Source organism: Urocampus carinirostris, chromosome 4 (assembly GCF_059441175.1).
Source record: "Urocampus carinirostris isolate Australia breed hairy pipefish chromosome 4, RoL_Ucar_1.0, whole genome shotgun sequence".
NCBI classification, from domain to species: Eukaryota; Metazoa; Chordata; class Actinopteri; order Syngnathiformes; family Syngnathidae; genus Urocampus; species Urocampus carinirostris.
In genome coordinates this window covers 78,649-94,668 of record NC_142352.1, presented here as the reverse complement: position 1 = coordinate 94,668, position 16,020 = coordinate 78,649, and the positions used below count along the sequence as shown (strand labels likewise).

The window sequence follows — 16,020 nt, the reverse complement described above, 5'->3', positions numbered from 1 at the left end:
TTTAAAATCTTATCTTGGAAAGAAAACACACGCCCACTTTACGCTATTCATGAATTAGCAACAAAAAAAGGATTATTTTGGTTGAAATGAAAAACAATAGAAATTGGAAAATAATCGAAAGCGAGTTTCGGGATCGGCGTTTGACACATGGTGACGTCACGTCCGCCTTTTACCGACAAGATGACGCTTCTTCCCATTTTCAACAAAAAAGGGAAAATAACTAGATGATTAAAACAAAAGTGAGTGACAAAAGAAGAACAGATTTACAAAAAGAAAAACAGAAGACGAATTCTACAAAAAGCCTTTTTCACATCTCGAGGTCACATCCGCTTCCGCCTGACAAGATGGCAGCGCCCTCCGTCTCACTTCGGGAGCTGGCGTCAGAGCTCGCCGACGTTTACCGCTCCTTCGCCGCTTTCTCCGGCTCCGCCGCCGCCACACCGCCGGAGGGAGACGCGGCCCGGACGGCGAGCGTTATTTTCTCCGGCGTGTGCGCGCCTCGCCGCTGGGGCAACGAAGCGACAGACGTCGGCCTCTCGGCCCTGACTCTGGTGGAAAGGGCGGTTGCCTCGGCGACGGAGACTTCCGCCTTCCACCGGAAGCTATTGGACGTTTTGCTTCAGGACTTGGACGTCGTGGCGGAATTGGTGAGTGACGTCACGTAGGACCGATGCTCCGACCAGCAAGTCATTTGTTGTAGTTCCTCACTACGTCTTTCAAAAAGTAACACAGTTAGTCAAGTCATGTTTATTTGTAGAGTCCTTAATCACAAGGAGTCTCAAAGGGCTGCACAGACCATTGCATACTACGTACTATTATGACACCGCCCCCTGATCTAAAACCAACAGGAGGGCAAGGAAAAGCTCATGAACCTCAGTATGAGGAAAATGAAGAAACCAGGAAGTAATATCCCTTCCACGATGACCAGGCCGCAATGGATGTAGTCATCGATTGACTGGACGGTAAACGCAATTAGGTACCTGGGAAAGTAACTCTGACTTCAAGTAAGTCGTAGAATTTGAAATGTTCTGAGCGGTATTCCAGTCAGTGGATGAGAGAAGGAGCGACAGAACCTCGTCCTATCGATTGCGGCAACACATTTATCCTACACTTCAAGTGCAACAAATCCAAACAGGAAACAATATTATGAAATAACAATTAGCATGTACATGAACTCTCACCAAAACCAACGTAAACACACAAAATGTACATCAACACGCACGAAAATGTGCGTGAACGCATATCGAAATATACATAAACGCACAAAACGAATGTTAAAACACAAGAACCTACATTCATGTGCACAAACGTACGAGAACGTACGTAAACGCACAAAACGTAGGTGAACCTACATACGTTTGCACAAACGTATGCAAACACACTCCGAAGCGTTCGTAAAAACATTCAACAATGTACGTAAACGGGCCCAAAGACGAAGGTAACGCCGGCCTTTTGACCGTCGGCAAAAAAGAACGAGTCGGACGAGCCCGTTACTGCCGAAATAACGCCGTTACGTATCCACGTTCTCGGCGACGCCGCTCAGAGGTCGGCCTCCCGAAACCTCCAAAGAGCCTTATCGAACATCAAAACGGAAACCCTGTTCCCAAGCTTTTTACAAACTGTCGGGAATGAATCCTCAAAATGTAGCGTTGACCTAATTGCTCCAATCAGTTATCTGACTCCATTCACCAAACACCACCTACATTCATCCAACAATTTATGCGCGCTCGTTCCTTGAGAGAAAAATGACCGGGGGCGGATTTATTCACAATAGCGGAACGAAGTGTGCCCTCAAGAGACGACCGAAGCGACGTTGGAGTGTGAGGGAAGCCTTCCTCTGAACTCCTTTAGCTTTTTCTTATTGGTTCGCGTCTCCCCGCAAGACGGCGTCCCGGCACCTCCCGCGGACGTGCCGAGCGGTTGTTTTGCGCTCAACGATCCCGCGACGGGGCGCCTCCGTGTCCGGAACATTCTGCGTCGGCACACTGGCGCGTCCTGTTATCGACGGCACTAGACAAAACATCATGCATTTCAAAACGGCCTGCCCTGACATTCAACTAAAGCACAGTCAGTGAATGTCTTTATTGCATTAAACCGAATACATGTTATTTGTAGTCGATCGTATAAAATCCTCGTAAGGAAGGCGGCACGTACCGCTCAACCATCTCGTCTTTGGAAAACCTTACGTACGACGGTGTCGCGTCTACACGCTTTTCCACCATCGAACGACGGCCGCTCCGGCGCGTGGATTTTTGGGCCGCGTCCGATCCGAGTCGATACAGGCTGGTATCGATCGATACGGATCCCGTACTTTTCGCTCGTCGACGTCACGACGGTCTCCTCGTCGACCCTCGTCTCGTTACTTTCGAAATATAGTGAACGCTGCAGCGCCGAGATTTCGGGCTCTACGTTTTTCTAACTTGGACACGGAGACAAATAAGTGCAGAAAATTCTACGTCCGTCTTTCTATTTCAACCGTTTGATACTTTTTGTCGTATTACTGTAGTCTTATTTTATAGTATTTTTTTTGTATTTCTGTAGTTGTATTATTTCTGCATTCGTATTGTTGCACAATTTATACTGTGTTTTTGTAGAATTTCTGTTGATTCATTTCTGAAGAATTATTGTAATACACATTCTGCATGACAGTATTTTCTTCATAATATTTTTATAGTATTTTTACTATTATTCTATTATTATATTACTGTGGTAATGTATTTGTAGTATTTAAAAAGTATCATTTTTGCAAAATTCTCACAGTATTTTGTGGTATTTCTGTGGTAGTCATTCTTTAGTGTTTCTGCAGTATGTTTTGTAGTTTTGATCGAGTATTTCTCTGTTCATGTTCTTGTCGTATATTGTACTATTACTGTCAGTGTATTTTTGGGGTATCCCTGCCGCATTTTTGTCGTACTATTTTAATTCTGAAGTATTTTTCTAGAGTTTTTGGAGTAGTAATCCTATATTTTACTCTTACCGTCGTAGTATTTTTGTAGTATTTCTTGACCGTGTCGATCCCAAGACAATAGTACGGATGATATCGCTATTCCGGCTAAAGTTGTTAACCTGCCGCAGGTGGCCATGTTTGACGCGGAAGAGCGACTTCTCGGCCACGCGGCCGCCAAGAGCGCCTCCTCGTGCGTCCTCTACAAACTGCGAGTGTCGGTGAGTACGAATGAACGTTTGAAAATGGCCCCGCCTTCCCCGACTCTTCCGGTTTTATCACAGGGAGCGTTTGTTTGACTTTTGATATCTGACGAAGAGTTTCCCGTGATGGATCCGAGAGATACCGCGAGTCTTAGCTCGGCGCTAGCTTTAGCCTTGTGGTTATACGTTGGCAGGTGAGGCACAGCTTCACCTGCCTTCCCTGCATGGCACATTTCTATTATGACACTGTCAGTAGAGTCATCATGCTCGGTTTCTCGAGTCAATAGATTTTGATGAGTTAATTCATGCAAGCTAAGGCTAACGGCCACAAATTATGTCGTTTTAGAATAGCTTAAGATAACTTAGTTTTTTTAACGCCGGTCAGGTGAGGCACCGCTTCCCTTGCCTATCTTACCGCATGTCACTGATATCAGCATCGTTCTTGAAATTGTGTAAGTAAAATTAAAAGCAACAGAATACATTATTTCATTCATAGCTAATGGTAGCGCCATCTCGCTATTAAAGCCAAACTGAACCAAGCTGAAACTGAGAGCGATCTCTTGCTATTCCCAGACAACATGATTGGTGCTAGTTAGCCTTAGCTAGCATCAATGGAGTCAACAAATCACAATGAAATGGCTAAATAAACTTAGCATTATGACGCTAGTGACAATGTCATCGTGGAAATCCGTGACGTGCAGTCAGGGGAGGCCGGTGAAGCCGTGCCTCATCAAGACAGTGCGCTCGACAGGCACTTTCTTTGCATTTTTTGTCATCCAAGTACTTCATACAAAACGATTTCCAGTCCTCGAGTACACGTTCAATATTTATACGTAGGGTTTCATAAGAGCCACTAAGTTCATTTCAGATAGGTGAGGCACAGTTTTATATGCCTCCCCTGACCGATATCGTCATCAATTACTCGTGGAAGCCGAGTTGGTTCAATGAAATCCAAAGCAATGGCACGAACAGACCTTCCTTCTGTAACGGAGTGAGGCACACGTTTCTCTTGCCTCATGAAAGAGAGCGATAGTGATTCGGCCTAAAATACAATACAATTAGAGATCGCGTTGGCGAGCAGGCTCATTTCTTTCTAATCTATTGAGGCTTTGATTTGAAAAACTCTAAGTCACCTTGCTGCCCCGGGTTCTGTTAATCCCCATGTGTCCACAGGGGGCGCCGGACCCGAGATGGCTCGAAAGTTGCCGGGAGGCGCTTCTGGTTGGGCCCGCCGGCCCCCGTCTGGACGCTAGCCTGTGGTCGCTCGCGAGCGTCCTGCGCCGACTGCTCCGGAATCGGCAGCGAGGTCAGGTTCGCCCCGGTTCACACAAACTCCACCTGTTCCGCCCACCGCGACACGGCGCTCCTTTTCCCTCGGTCAGAACTGGCGACCGCGACGACCGCGGCGTTCCGCGACGAGGTCGGCGCGGCGGCGGCTCGGCTCCTCGTCTTCGCGCCCGACTCGGCGGAAAATTGGGGGGGCTCGGCCGACAGCGTCTACCTCCTACTCGACCTTCTGGAGGTCTTCTCGGCGTGCGGCGATCTGGCTCCGGCGTGCGCTAACGCCGCCGCCTTGATGGGCGCGCTGAGCCGCGCGCCGCGCTACTTTGTCAGCAGGAGGGCGGCGCTCTTGCTGAAAAGGGCGCTGCTGCCGGAGGATCGGGCCAGCGGCGCCCGGGGGACGGCCTCCTCCTCGGCGGACGCCGGACCCCTGGCCGCCGCCCTCCTCCGCGCGTCCACGGACGATTGGCCGACGGGAATCCCCGTGGGGGCGGCCGCCGGTTTCGGCGGCGGACGGCGTGCGGCCGGAGACGGCGGGCGGGACGCCGCCGTGCTACGTGCCGTCAGCCTATTGGTCATCAAGAGCGTCCAACATCAAGTCATGTCCTCCGCTGCGGGTAAGCACGCCCGGCTTCGCCAATCCATACCTTCAATATGGCCGCAATGACCGCCCATAGCATCGTTGGGCTACCTATGGCCCGCGGCCATTCGGGCCTGCCGACTGAAGAAGAAATCGAATCAATCTGAATTTTTCCTCCTGTCCCTTTTAGCAAATATTTGAATATTTTTTGAACGGGGTCAGTTGAGGGTCCAATTCGACCTTGTGTCAACACCCTGTACTCAATGGTCTTATTTTGTCCTCTATGCTATTTGGAGGCTAATTGTACACAAAACACTGCCAATGGAACTGCAATCGCACTTGATTTTGGGGAAGCTAAAAAAAAAAAAAAAAACAGCATTCGGCATTTTGACGGATTAACAGCCCAGACTAAAAACAATCGTTCATTCAATTTCTCTCCTTTTCGTGTTCTTTGGAATCCAAGTATCGGTGTTGCGTGTTTGAAGGTATCGGTTCTTTCAATGTTAGCCGGTATTTTGGGGGATCTATCTTTCAAACTATCGGTCATGGGGGAATAGCGGTCACTGGCGGTATGGAACATCTATTTTTGTCCAGGCGGAGAGGAAGCGGCAGCGGAGGCGGCGAGCGAGCGTCTGAGCCGCCTGTGGCGCTTCCTGCGGCAAAACGGCGGCGTCCGCCCGGCGACCGACGGGCACCACTGCGCCGTCCTGGCGCCGCTGTTGGCCGAGCAGGACGACGACATGATGGAGGCGGCCAACGGAGCGCTTCGCATCTACCTCCGCCTCAGGTGTGTCCGGGCCTTCTTCGCCCTACTTCCCTGCCCCTCAGTCCAACCGTATGGAAAAAGCCCCCTCTTTATCCCCTCCCGCAGAGAAGCGTGGGGGCGCGGGGACGAGGCGACGCGCGGCGCCTCCTGCGCCGCGGGCTTCGACCCGCACTGCCACTTCCTCTCGGTCCTTCGAGCCGTCTGCTGGGACCACCGACTCCTGCTGGACTTCCTGGTGTCGACGGAAACCTGCTTTCTGGAGTACCTGCTGCGCTACCTGCGACACCTGCGGAGCGACCGGACCGGGTTCCGGGCCTCTTGCCGGCGGCTGGACGCGGAGGCGGGGCACGCCCGAGACGGAGGACGGCGGCCGCGGAGGCCGGCGGTGAGACGGCGTACCCGGAAATGCTTGGTCCGGCTGCGCCTCCTGGTGGCCAGGCTGCACAACAGGAAGCTTTTCCCGTACAAGGCGGACGCGCTGCTTCGGACTTTGGAGCTCGCCGTACGGCAGCTCGGACCGTCCTGACGCCGAACCCCGCCTCCGGAACGGCGCCCGACCTCGCTTTCGTTTTAACACCCGACCCTGCCTCCGGAATCGTGCCCGAGCCCGCATCTGCCTCAGAATACTGCCGGAATTTTGCATTTGCCGAACTCGTTTTTGTTAAATAAATAACGGACTATTCCCTCAATAGCGTTTTCATTCGTCTTTGTCGAATCGCTGCCTCTGCGCTCGTAGTCCTCTGCCTCCGTCTCCAAAGATCCGATCGGATCTTATTTAGCCAAACGCAGACGAATGAAAGTGTTCTCTGAGAGAAGCCTCAGAAGTACGCTTGTCGCTGATCCTGCCATATATAGAAATACATCTCGCTATAAACAAATAAATGAACAGTATAACACCTTTTACCCAAATCTGTGACATCAATCATTTTCCCAGTTATTTCGCTATATTGATATAATGGGGTTTGAGCTTTATTTATTTCCAAATGTATTCCAACGAGGAGGCGGGCTTTTCACTTCTTGGCCGAGCAGTAACGACCTCTCGGCCCCAAACGATCGATCTACCGATAGGTGAAAAACTCGGGCATTGTGACCCGCCCCCTCATTATGCATTTCTCCTTTCAAAAATATTTGCAAAACATCCGTGCCCAAAAGACGGGAAAAAAATCCACGACACGTTAAAGGACAAAACGCTCGACAAGGAAGGTGACAAAATACGTCATCCGTTTCAGTATTAAATGCTGTATTGAAGTGTCGATTTGATTTGTTTGGCACGTATTTGCTGCTATTTATTCCTTCCTTTCAAAACGAGCAAACTGCAGGACAAGTTATTAGCCATTTGCGTATTTTTAAGATTGCTATAAGCATGTAGTATGTTACCATAAGGTCTAATAGCCGTATTCACGTGACCCCGATTCGAGCTAATCCGCATCGGCTCCCTGTCAGCTTAAGATGTGATTTGAAGGATCTGTCGGTAGTATACGAAATCATGCGTGGACCTGCTGCCTCATATCTTTCAGATTTCATTTCCCCCCTATGTTCCGGTCCGGAGCCTTCGCTCAGAAAATGCCGGTCTACTCGTGATCCCACGAGCCAAGAAGAGATCCGCAGGTTGGAGAGCGTTTCCATTGGGGGCCTTGGTACTGTGAAATGCTCTTCCCCCTGAGATCGGATCTGCAACCTCAGTGGAAATGTTTCAATCGAAGCTGAAAACGCACCTCTACTCTATAGCATATGAATAACCTATATTTTTTGGGGACAATATCTGTATATTATTTGCCCTCGTGATAGTTTTAGATCAGGGGATGGTGTATTCATAGTCTGTGGTTTGCAAGACTATTACGGTTTGTTTAGTCTTTGTGATTAAGGGCCAAACAAATTAACATGACTTGACTTGAATAGTAACGTTAGCTGTTTTCTTATGTTAGCCAGAAATAAGAAAGGTTTGCTGTGTCTTCTAGTTGCATGCGGTTTCCTCCCTTCCCCTTATCTAGAAGACGCAGATGTAAGTAGGGACCTTTCCAAGTCAAATCAAATGCATTTCAAATGTTCCCGGGTCCGCTTGTTCCTCGGCCTTCTCCCAGATGTTGCTCTTTTTTTATGCTCTTAAAATGTCTCCATTTTTTTGATCCGGACCAAGAGAGGGGAAAATGTTGGTTATCGTTTTGGATGCGGCGACAAAGAGGACGGAGACGGCTTGCTTATGTTCCTCTTTAATGGCGACTCAGACAAGCGGTCGGTCAGTCGGTGGCCGTTTTGGATGCGGCAAAATGGCGACCGCCGCTCTCTACCTTTGCCTGGCTTCAATCGTCCCCTCCGCACAAGTTTAGCAAAGCTCTCTGGTAGTCGCCTTTGGTGCTCTCCTGGACACAAAACAGAACATAGATGAAGACAAGGAGCAGCAATGGTGATCGCCATCAGCCTGCAATCTTTGGACCAATTATTTTCTGTCCATTGTTTTCCACTCTTGAGAACGACCCGTCTAAGCTCAAGGGGTTCCTGTTCCCGGTTTGTACCAGACTCGCTTTGAGTCGCGGTCAGAATCGACCCGAAAAACGACGATTCTCACACTGATTGCGCGGTAGAGCGAGCGTCCGTGTCGCTTCTTGAACTCGCTTCGGATCTTCATCAGGTCCACTTGGCATCGGGACACCACGATGCGGGTCAGAACTTTTTCCTTGGCGCTTTTGCCCTGAAATCGACACTGAGGTCGGACGGAGATCCGGCAGAATTTGGACGGGGGTCCGACGTCAGTCGCGTTTACCTTCATGGCCTCGTTGAGTCTGTCGGCAAAGTAGCTCTGCTTGTTCTCCAAACACTCCACTGCGTACGAGCACAGACACTCAAGATCCCAAAATGGCGCCACAGAAAAAGATAGGACGTACCGAGAGTCAGGAAAGACTTTTCCAGGTCTCCCTTGACTTCCTTGCGGATGCTTTCCTTCAGGTCGTAGGGACTGTAGCTCTTGTAGCGCTCGAACACTAAGAGTACGAGCGCACTTGACGGGATTTTCGCCAATGTGGGTCAAAGGCGAGCGGCGCTCGCTTACCTCTGTGCAAGTGCGAGGCGCTCCGTTGGGTCAGGATGGCGATCCAGACGGCCACGTCCGTCCCTTTGCGCTTGACCCCGGCTTCGTAGAGGTTCTGAGGGCACAAACGGGCGCGGCCTGACTTCAACGACCGAGGGGGCGGAGTGGCGGCTCGCCCGAGACGAGAGAACTTACCCTGGCGTCTTCGTCGATCTTCTCGTAGTCCACCACGTTGGAATGCTCCTCTCTTTTGGTCTGAAAGCGTTTAAATATAAGGCGTTACTTCGCGAAAATTGCCGTCGCGCTCGCCGTCGAGCGGCAGTCTACCTGAATCAGAGCGAGCAGCAGCTTGGCAAAATCTCCGGACGTGTCTCCCGCCACGTCTTTTTCCAGATCTTTTTTGAACACTGAGGACAAACGGGAGAACGGGTCGTCAGACTGGGCTCGACCCGGACGAGATTGACCTTCTCGGCCGAGTCGGAGACCTTGCCCCGACCTTCTAAGTCTGGCTCTTTTTTGAACGTCTTTGTGCGACCGTCAGAACGCCTCCCGTTCGAGTGTCCGCATCTTGTTCGCGTTGTGTATGGTGGGCGAGCGCGGGGGGCCGGCCCACGACCCTCCGGACGGATCACGGGCAAGTTGGCTGGGGCTGAAGAAGCCACCGGACTCGGAGAAAATTGTTTGAAGTTTTTTTTATTAAGTATTAAGCTTATATATGATTCTCCCTGCGCCTCGTCTCGTGGGCTGTTCGGAAAGGGGTCATCGAAGACCGGCAGGGAGCGGCAACGAGGAGGCTGCTGGAGTGGAGGAGTTTTACGACTGCCCTTGGGAGCCCGCTTCAATATTATAACCTTTGGCAGAGTCCAGACTTGCAACTAGTGTACAAGTGCTGGCTTTGTTTTGAACTACATGTGGAGATATACTTCACTAGTTTAGAGCGACGCCTTGACAAAATTTGGACCAAGTCATGTCTGACACTGGGCCTAATTTTCAAAGTCTAGTCAGCACGTATTGTTTTTTTCCATCTTTCAAGCGCGACCATAACGATGTCCCCTCGTCGCTCCTCACTGGTCCACGTCTTGATAGCACAAGTCCTGTTTATTTGTTTGGCCCTTAATCACAAGGGGTCTTAAAAGGGATGCACAGACCACAGATGATTGCAAACCACAGACTATTTTGACACCGTCCCCTGATCTGAAACCTACACGAGGGCAAGGAAAAACTCAAAAACATCAACGTGATAAAAATGAAGGAACCTTGAGAAGGGAACGCACATGAAGCCATCCCCCTTCCAGGATGACCGGGCCAAAATGGATGTTGGGTTAACAAACAATAAAATAAAAAATAAAATATAGAATAATTACAGTATGATATGACATATCAAATCAAATGGATGCCCAGGTTGGAATGGATCTAGCATTAGTAAACAATACAAAGACATTGAAATCTAGGTCATTCATGAGGATGTTTTAAGCCTAAATTGAAACAGTTCCACTGAGGTTGCAGATCCAATCTCGGGGGGAAGAGCATGCCAGAACATCGGGGCCCGAATGGAGAACGCTCTCCAACCTGCGGATCTCTTCTTGGCTCTCGGGATCACGAAAGGACCGGCATTTTCAGAGCCAAGGTCGCATGCGGGCAAGGGAAAACTCAGGAAAATGACGAAATCTTGAGAAGGGTCCGCACAAGAAGTCATCCCCCTTCCAATGAATGAGCAGGTTGCAATGGATGTCGCAATACACAGACATCGTCAACATGAAACGTGGGACGAGGACGTCTAGAACGCATCAAGGTTTTTGGACTCTCAGGTTCGGAAGGAAGGACTTTTCCGAGTTTTTTTTTCTCAAGTCCCGGGCTGTATTGGCCTAGGGCACACACCAATAAAGGGTGCCCGTAGGACCAGTGTGCGTAAGGGATCCAAGCAAAAACTCACTTTTGTACGAGCGTATCATCTTTAGCCCAAGTAAAGGGTGGAGGACGCATCTCTGATCCGTGGTTGAAAGATATGAGCGCCAGCCTTTAGGGGGCAGTGTTTCACCGCCTTTGGAGCAGCGGTTGCAGCTTAGAAAAGCAAAGGGGTCAAAGGACAGTTTTGATTTACAGACCTTTTTTTGCTGGCTAGGTTTTACAGTTAAACGCCTTGTACTTTTGTCTTAGAAAAGTTTCCCTTTCCTTACTGTTCATTTAATATGCTCGCATGCCATCTAGCAGCGTCCGGCATTATTCGTCTCACGCGCTCATGTGATTTTGTTGAAGCCGAGCAGAGGCTGTTTTATGCCAGTGCTCATTCATGATAAATGAGCCTGTCGTTTGCAGATGTGAGTGATCGCTCTCAGAGCCGATCTCGCAAGCGGGTCTGGGGAAAGCTCCTATGAAAGGGCTATCAAAAACCGAATCTCTGACTCGGAGTGTGTTCTTTATCCTTATACAATCTCAAGTTTGAACCTTTTTTTGGATCGATGAAGTCGGGATTTTGGTCCCTCGTTGGTTTTTGTCACCAACTTCTATGCGTTCCCAAAGAAACGGAGACGAAAGCGTCGCTAGGGCTTTATCGTTTGGTGGAAGGAGACAAGCGAAAGAAGGAGGCACTCACGGTCTCGGTAGACTCTTTGGATGTCGGCCATTTCTCGCTGGTTCCGAGAGCAGACGATCTCGATCAGCGTCTCCTCGTCGGTTCCCAGACCCTGAGGGACAAACGGGGACAGACGCTCAGCTCGTCTTTAGAGACTCTTTGTACGGAATCCCGCGGAGGTCCAGGCGCTTCCGGCGGGGTCGCCGACCGTCTCGTCTTTGTCGCGCCTAACGTCGCCCGACTGTGTCGCCGATCGTCTTCGGGATTCGAACCGTCGTCTCTGATGTCCTTCTAGTCACCGTCCTGCCGTTTAGCGTAGCGGTTTCGCTAGTAGACGCCGGACTCGAGTCACGCTAACAACATGCCAAAGAGCCACGCTAACGACGACACGCTAACGAGTAGATGCTCCCGACCGCACGTTAACGACTAGCTGGCAGAATTGGTCACCGTGGTTGTGTTTAGCGTAGCGCTTTTTGCTAGCAGACGCCGTACTCGCCTTCATGGCGGCTTTGAGCTCCAAGGCGTCGTACTGGGTGGGGCTCTTCATCAGGCCTAGCATGAGTGCCTCCAAAGATCCCGAGAGCGCCCCCTTCAGTGCCGTCTGCAGATCCTGAAACGCAGGCGGGCAAGCGTTGGCTCACACCTCGGCGGCGGCGGAGGCGGCGGAGGCTCACCTTCTTGGCGAGGCGTTCGTACTCAAAGGCGATTTCCCGCCGCTGCTCGTACGAGCGCTGCGTCAGGACGTCCACCATGCCTTGTTCGTCCACTCCTGAGGAGTTAGCGTTAGCCCCATGGGTTAGCCTAGCTTCTAAAGCCTTTAAATCGCCGGCGCTCAAACAAGGCTTTTAAATTCAAATAGAATGAGAACGATATATAATAAATGATCATAGGAAAGAACTACTAAGCCCCAAAAACCTTTTGGGGTGCCTGCTTTGTGAGTCTACTATAAAAGCACTACTACAAAAATACTACAGAACCAAAAATCCAAGTTTGTGCTTAAAAACAGGGACGTATAGTTTTTTAATTTCATTCAAAAAAGAAAATAAATACCCCTAAAAAAAACAAAAATACTACTACGGTAATACTATCATACAGAAATACCACTGCAGAATACAAAAAAAATTTCAAACTCAGTAATCTTACAAAATACTAAAGAAATACGACAAAAATACTTCTGTAAAAATACTACAAAATACCACCAATGTAATTTTATAATACAGAAATACTACTCGAGAAATAGTACGACAGAAATACTACAAAAATGTTATTATCGATATATTACAACAGAAATAACAATTAAACACTTACGAAAAAAATACCATAGATATACTACAAAAATTCAACCACGGAAATACTTCAAAAATACTTTTGCATCAATACTACTACAGTTATACTATACTACAAAAAGGAATACAAAAATGCTACTGCAGAAACATGACAACAGAAATACTACGAAAATACTATTATGGTAAAACTACAAAACTACTTCTAAATAAACACTAAAAAGCGACGATGGGAATTCTACAAAAATACTGCAGAAATAATACGGAATGCTAAAAAAATACTACAACTACCGTAATACTTGAAAATTAGATATAAAATTGGGTGCAAAAAAAACAGGGACTTAATAGATGATTTAACTTCGATTGGGAGCCTTTCAAAAGTAATCGGATGAGAACATTCCTAAATGAGAGATGTTGTCAAGGTCACCAGGAACGTCCCTCGGCCCCTTGACGGAAGCCGACGGCGCCCCCTAGCCACTCCACCTTTGGTCTTGATGGCGGCGTCCAGTCTGGCCGCGTCGCCCACGGGATCGAAGTCTCGGACGGCCGCCACCGTGGGGAAGAGAGGCTCCGCCTCCTAAAGAGGGCGGGGCAAAAAGGCACAAATCCCACGGGTTCCGAGTCACTGGGCCGAGCCCGCTCCCCGTTGGCCGTCTCCGGACTTACCGGGCCGTAGGACAAGGTCAGCTGACTCAGGAACTCCGACACCAGGGCCATCTTGGATATTTGCGCTCTTTGATCTGTGCGGGAGGACAGCGGCCAGGTTTGATCTTTTCGCCCTCGTAACGAACCCTGAGCCGTACCTGTTGTTCTATGGCTTTTCATAGATTTCTCTCAAACTCACCGATGAAATTTGTTTCTGGAAGGCTGTGGCGAGCACTACGCTAGCGTCGTAGCTTCATTTCATCTTTTTTATGTGAACTCTTTTTTAGTAGTATTTCCGGAGTAGTATCTTGTACGATTACTGTAAATGTATACTAATATTATTTCTGTATCAGTATTTCTGTGTTATGGTATGATTGTGTCTTTTGTATTTCTTCCATAGTATAGTCAATATTTGTATTGTATTTTTTTTCCGCAGAATCGATGTACTATTTCTGTAGAAGGACTTTTGTATTTTACGATGAATGTAGTCATTTTTCGTAAGATTTCTGGAGTCGCGCTATTTTCAGAATAAAAACAAAACAATATAATAGATCCTTGTTTTAAGCACTACATTTGACATTTGAGTTTCTAGTCATTTTATCATATTTCTGCGGTGGTGTTTTTGTAGCAGACACACCAAAGGACGTTTCTTTTATTATCGGAACTTTGTTAGCGATTTCATTGTCATCCTATTATCAGGAATTTCACTCGGCGGGCCGGATTTGAAAGCTTTTGGTGCCACCTGTGGCCCGCGGGCCCTGGTTTGCCCACCCTCTAGCGTAACAGGCAGAATTTAAAGGTGGGCGGGGTCTGCAAGCTAGCGATGGACGGACAGTTTAGCGTAGCGAAGCATCGGGGCGTGTTTGTTAGCTAAAGGCGCGCGATCGGGCGAGGCTAGCTAATGTCGATAAGACGCCATAAAAGCCTCAACGAGCTAGCTGATCTTTGATCTTTCCACGGACGCAACCTTTAACTTAAGCTAACTTCAGCTGAATTAAGACAGGGGTGGGCAACTATTTCACTTGGATTTTTCCACTTTTTTTAGTATTTTTGCAATCAGATTTTTGTAGTATTTCTGTCATAACATTTCTGTCGTCGTATTTTTGTACTATAGCATTGCTGTAGTGGTATTTTTTCTGGGTGTTTTGTAGTATTTAAATCGTAGTAATTTGGTAGTATTTTAAAAAATAATGATGTCATAAAACTGTATCTCTTTTCTAAAAAAAATCTTTTTCTAGTCTTTCTGCAGTCGTATGTACGTAGTATTTCCTTATTTTGTCGAATATCCGTAGTGTAACTAGTGTTTTTTGTAATACTCCTATATTTTAATTTATCTAGTATTTTTGTAATGTTTCAGTCATAATATTTATGCCGTAGTATTTTGGGTTTTGAGTTTTTCCTTGCCCGCCTGTTAGTTTGGGATCAGGTCATGGTGTCATTGTAATCCTGTGGAGTCCTTTGAGACATTTTTAAGGGCGTCATAAATAAATGGGACCTGACTTGACTTGTAGTATTTATGTCATAATATTTATATAGTAGTGTTTTTGTATAACACCATTGTATTTTGTAGTATGTCTGTTATATATCTGTTGTATTTTGTTGCTATATAGTAGAATTCTTGCAGTACATCTGCAGTATTTGTGTCATAATATTTCTGTAGTAGTAGTATCTTTATAGTGTTTCAGCCATTTTATTTATAGAGTAGTTTTTTGTAGTATTTATGTCATAATATTTATATAATAGTGTTTTTGTATAACACCATTGTAATTTGTAGTATGTCTGTTATATAGCTGTTGTATTTTGGTGCTATATTGTAGAATTTTTGCAGTACATCTGCAATATTTATGTCATAATATTTCTGTAGTAGTAGTATCTTTATAGTGTTTCAGCCATTTTATTTATGTAGTAGTATTTTTGTCATCATATTTCTATAGTAGTATTTCTGTTGCAGTAGTATTTTTGTATCCTAGTATCAATGGAGCGGTATCGTGTCGTTGAAGTATGTTCTTACCTGGGAGTGCAAAGACGGACGGCAGGAAGTGAAAGAGCGCAGACGAGCGCCCCGTCGTGCGCTCGAGTGTGCGGCCGCGCCCTCGGGATAGGCCACGCCCACGCGGCCGTCGGGCCTCTGGCCTCCGAATCCCATTGGACGGCGCTGGTCTAAGAATCGATTCCTCCCCGGCTAGGAATTCCTGCGCGCCCTCGCTAATCATTAGCTAACTCGCCGGCAGTTTCTAGCGTTTATTGTCATCACGGTTGGTTTGCGAAGGCAGCCGCAATACCAAAATTGGCCAGTAGGTAGGCGGTCGACTTAGGAACATCGAAGCGAACGGTCTTTGTTTCATTGCGTTCGGAACTGGACGCACCTGAGCCCGATCCCCACACACCTTGTCCTAACGGTCCCAACTGCTTGGACGGGACACTGCGTCGGGACACTGCGTTGGCCCTCCATCCTGTCTTCTACCACCATGCCTGCTTTTGGTTTTGTTTTGGACATTTAGGGTGTTGTTTCCAGATCCGGTTTGGTTTTTTGTTTGTCGTCCCCGGTTTCGGTCACCGAATACTGTACTCTGTTGAGCACGCTGGCCTTTGTTAGGACTTCCCGGTCCCTCAAACGTGACAGGTCAATGGAAACGCTCTCAAGCAGACCCGGGCACACCGGTCCCCGGGGGCCGTTTGTCCTGCCCGTTTTCGGAGCTTTCTCTGCCCCGAAACGGGAGA

At 48.1% G+C, this 16,020-nt stretch overlaps 2 protein-coding genes across 6 annotated transcripts; one reads left to right on the top strand and one right to left on the bottom strand.

Moving 5' to 3' along the window:
* The first annotated feature begins 105 nt into the window (after positions 1-105).
* Positions 106-6,463, top strand: lins1 (lines homolog 1). Of its 4 annotated transcripts, none has more exons than XM_088333357.1 (6): positions 106-647; positions 3,076-3,165; positions 4,321-4,453; positions 4,530-5,045; positions 5,603-5,795; positions 5,880-6,463. In XM_088333357.1, exons 1-6 carry the CDS (start codon positions 225-227, stop codon positions 6,298-6,300), a joined length of 1,776 nt encoding a protein of 591 aa, XP_088189483.1. In that variant the 5' UTR covers positions 106-224; the 3' UTR covers positions 6,301-6,463. The 4 variants fall into 4 exon arrangements, with proteins under 4 accessions (XP_088189483.1, XP_088189486.1, XP_088189485.1 ...); XM_088333360.1 differs by lacking the exon at positions 106-647 and adding an exon at positions 862-962; XM_088333359.1 differs by lacking the exon at positions 106-647 and adding an exon at positions 865-976.
* A 1,527-nt stretch (positions 6,464-7,990) lies between these two features.
* LOC148366561 (annexin A2-like) lies at positions 7,991-15,642 on the bottom strand. Of its 2 annotated transcripts, XM_088333109.1 has the most exons (13): positions 15,311-15,642; positions 13,321-13,394; positions 13,138-13,231; positions 12,046-12,140; positions 11,868-11,981; positions 11,393-11,483; positions 9,127-9,206; positions 8,995-9,054; positions 8,821-8,914; positions 8,657-8,752; positions 8,536-8,594; positions 8,341-8,463; positions 7,991-8,134 (listed from the first exon to the last, which is right to left on the bottom strand). In XM_088333109.1, the coding sequence occupies exons 1-13, from the start codon at positions 15,510-15,512 to the stop codon at positions 8,075-8,077; spliced, it is 1,242 nt and encodes a 413-aa protein (XP_088189235.1). In that variant the 5' UTR covers positions 15,513-15,642; the 3' UTR covers positions 7,991-8,074. The 2 variants fall into 2 exon arrangements, with proteins under 2 accessions (XP_088189235.1, XP_088189236.1); XM_088333110.1 differs by lacking the exons at positions 13,138-13,231; positions 13,321-13,394.
* Positions 15,643-16,020: the final 378 nt, after the last annotated feature.

Coding starts and splice junctions, on each gene's coding strand:
- lins1 (XM_088333357.1), top strand. CDS start 225: ATGATTAAAACAAAAGTGAGTGACAAAAGAAGAACAGATTTACAAAAA. Junction 648..3,075: donor TGGACGTCGTGGCGGAATTG/GTGAGTGACGTC, acceptor AACCTGCCGCAG/GTGGCCATGTTTGACGCGGA. Junction 5,046..5,602: donor AGTCATGTCCTCCGCTGCGG/GTAAGCACGCCC, acceptor ATTTTTGTCCAG/GCGGAGAGGAAGCGGCAGCG.
- LOC148366561 (XM_088333109.1), bottom strand. CDS start 15,512: ATGATTAGCGAGGGCGCGCAGGAATTCCTAGCCGGGGAGGAATCGATT. Junction 13,232..13,320: donor TGACCTTGTCCTACGGCCCG/GTAAGTCCGGAG, acceptor CGCCCTCTTTAG/GAGGCGGAGCCTCTCTTCCC. Junction 8,915..8,994: donor AGATCGACGAAGACGCCAGG/GTAAGTTCTCTC, acceptor TTGTGCCCTCAG/AACCTCTACGAAGCCGGGGT.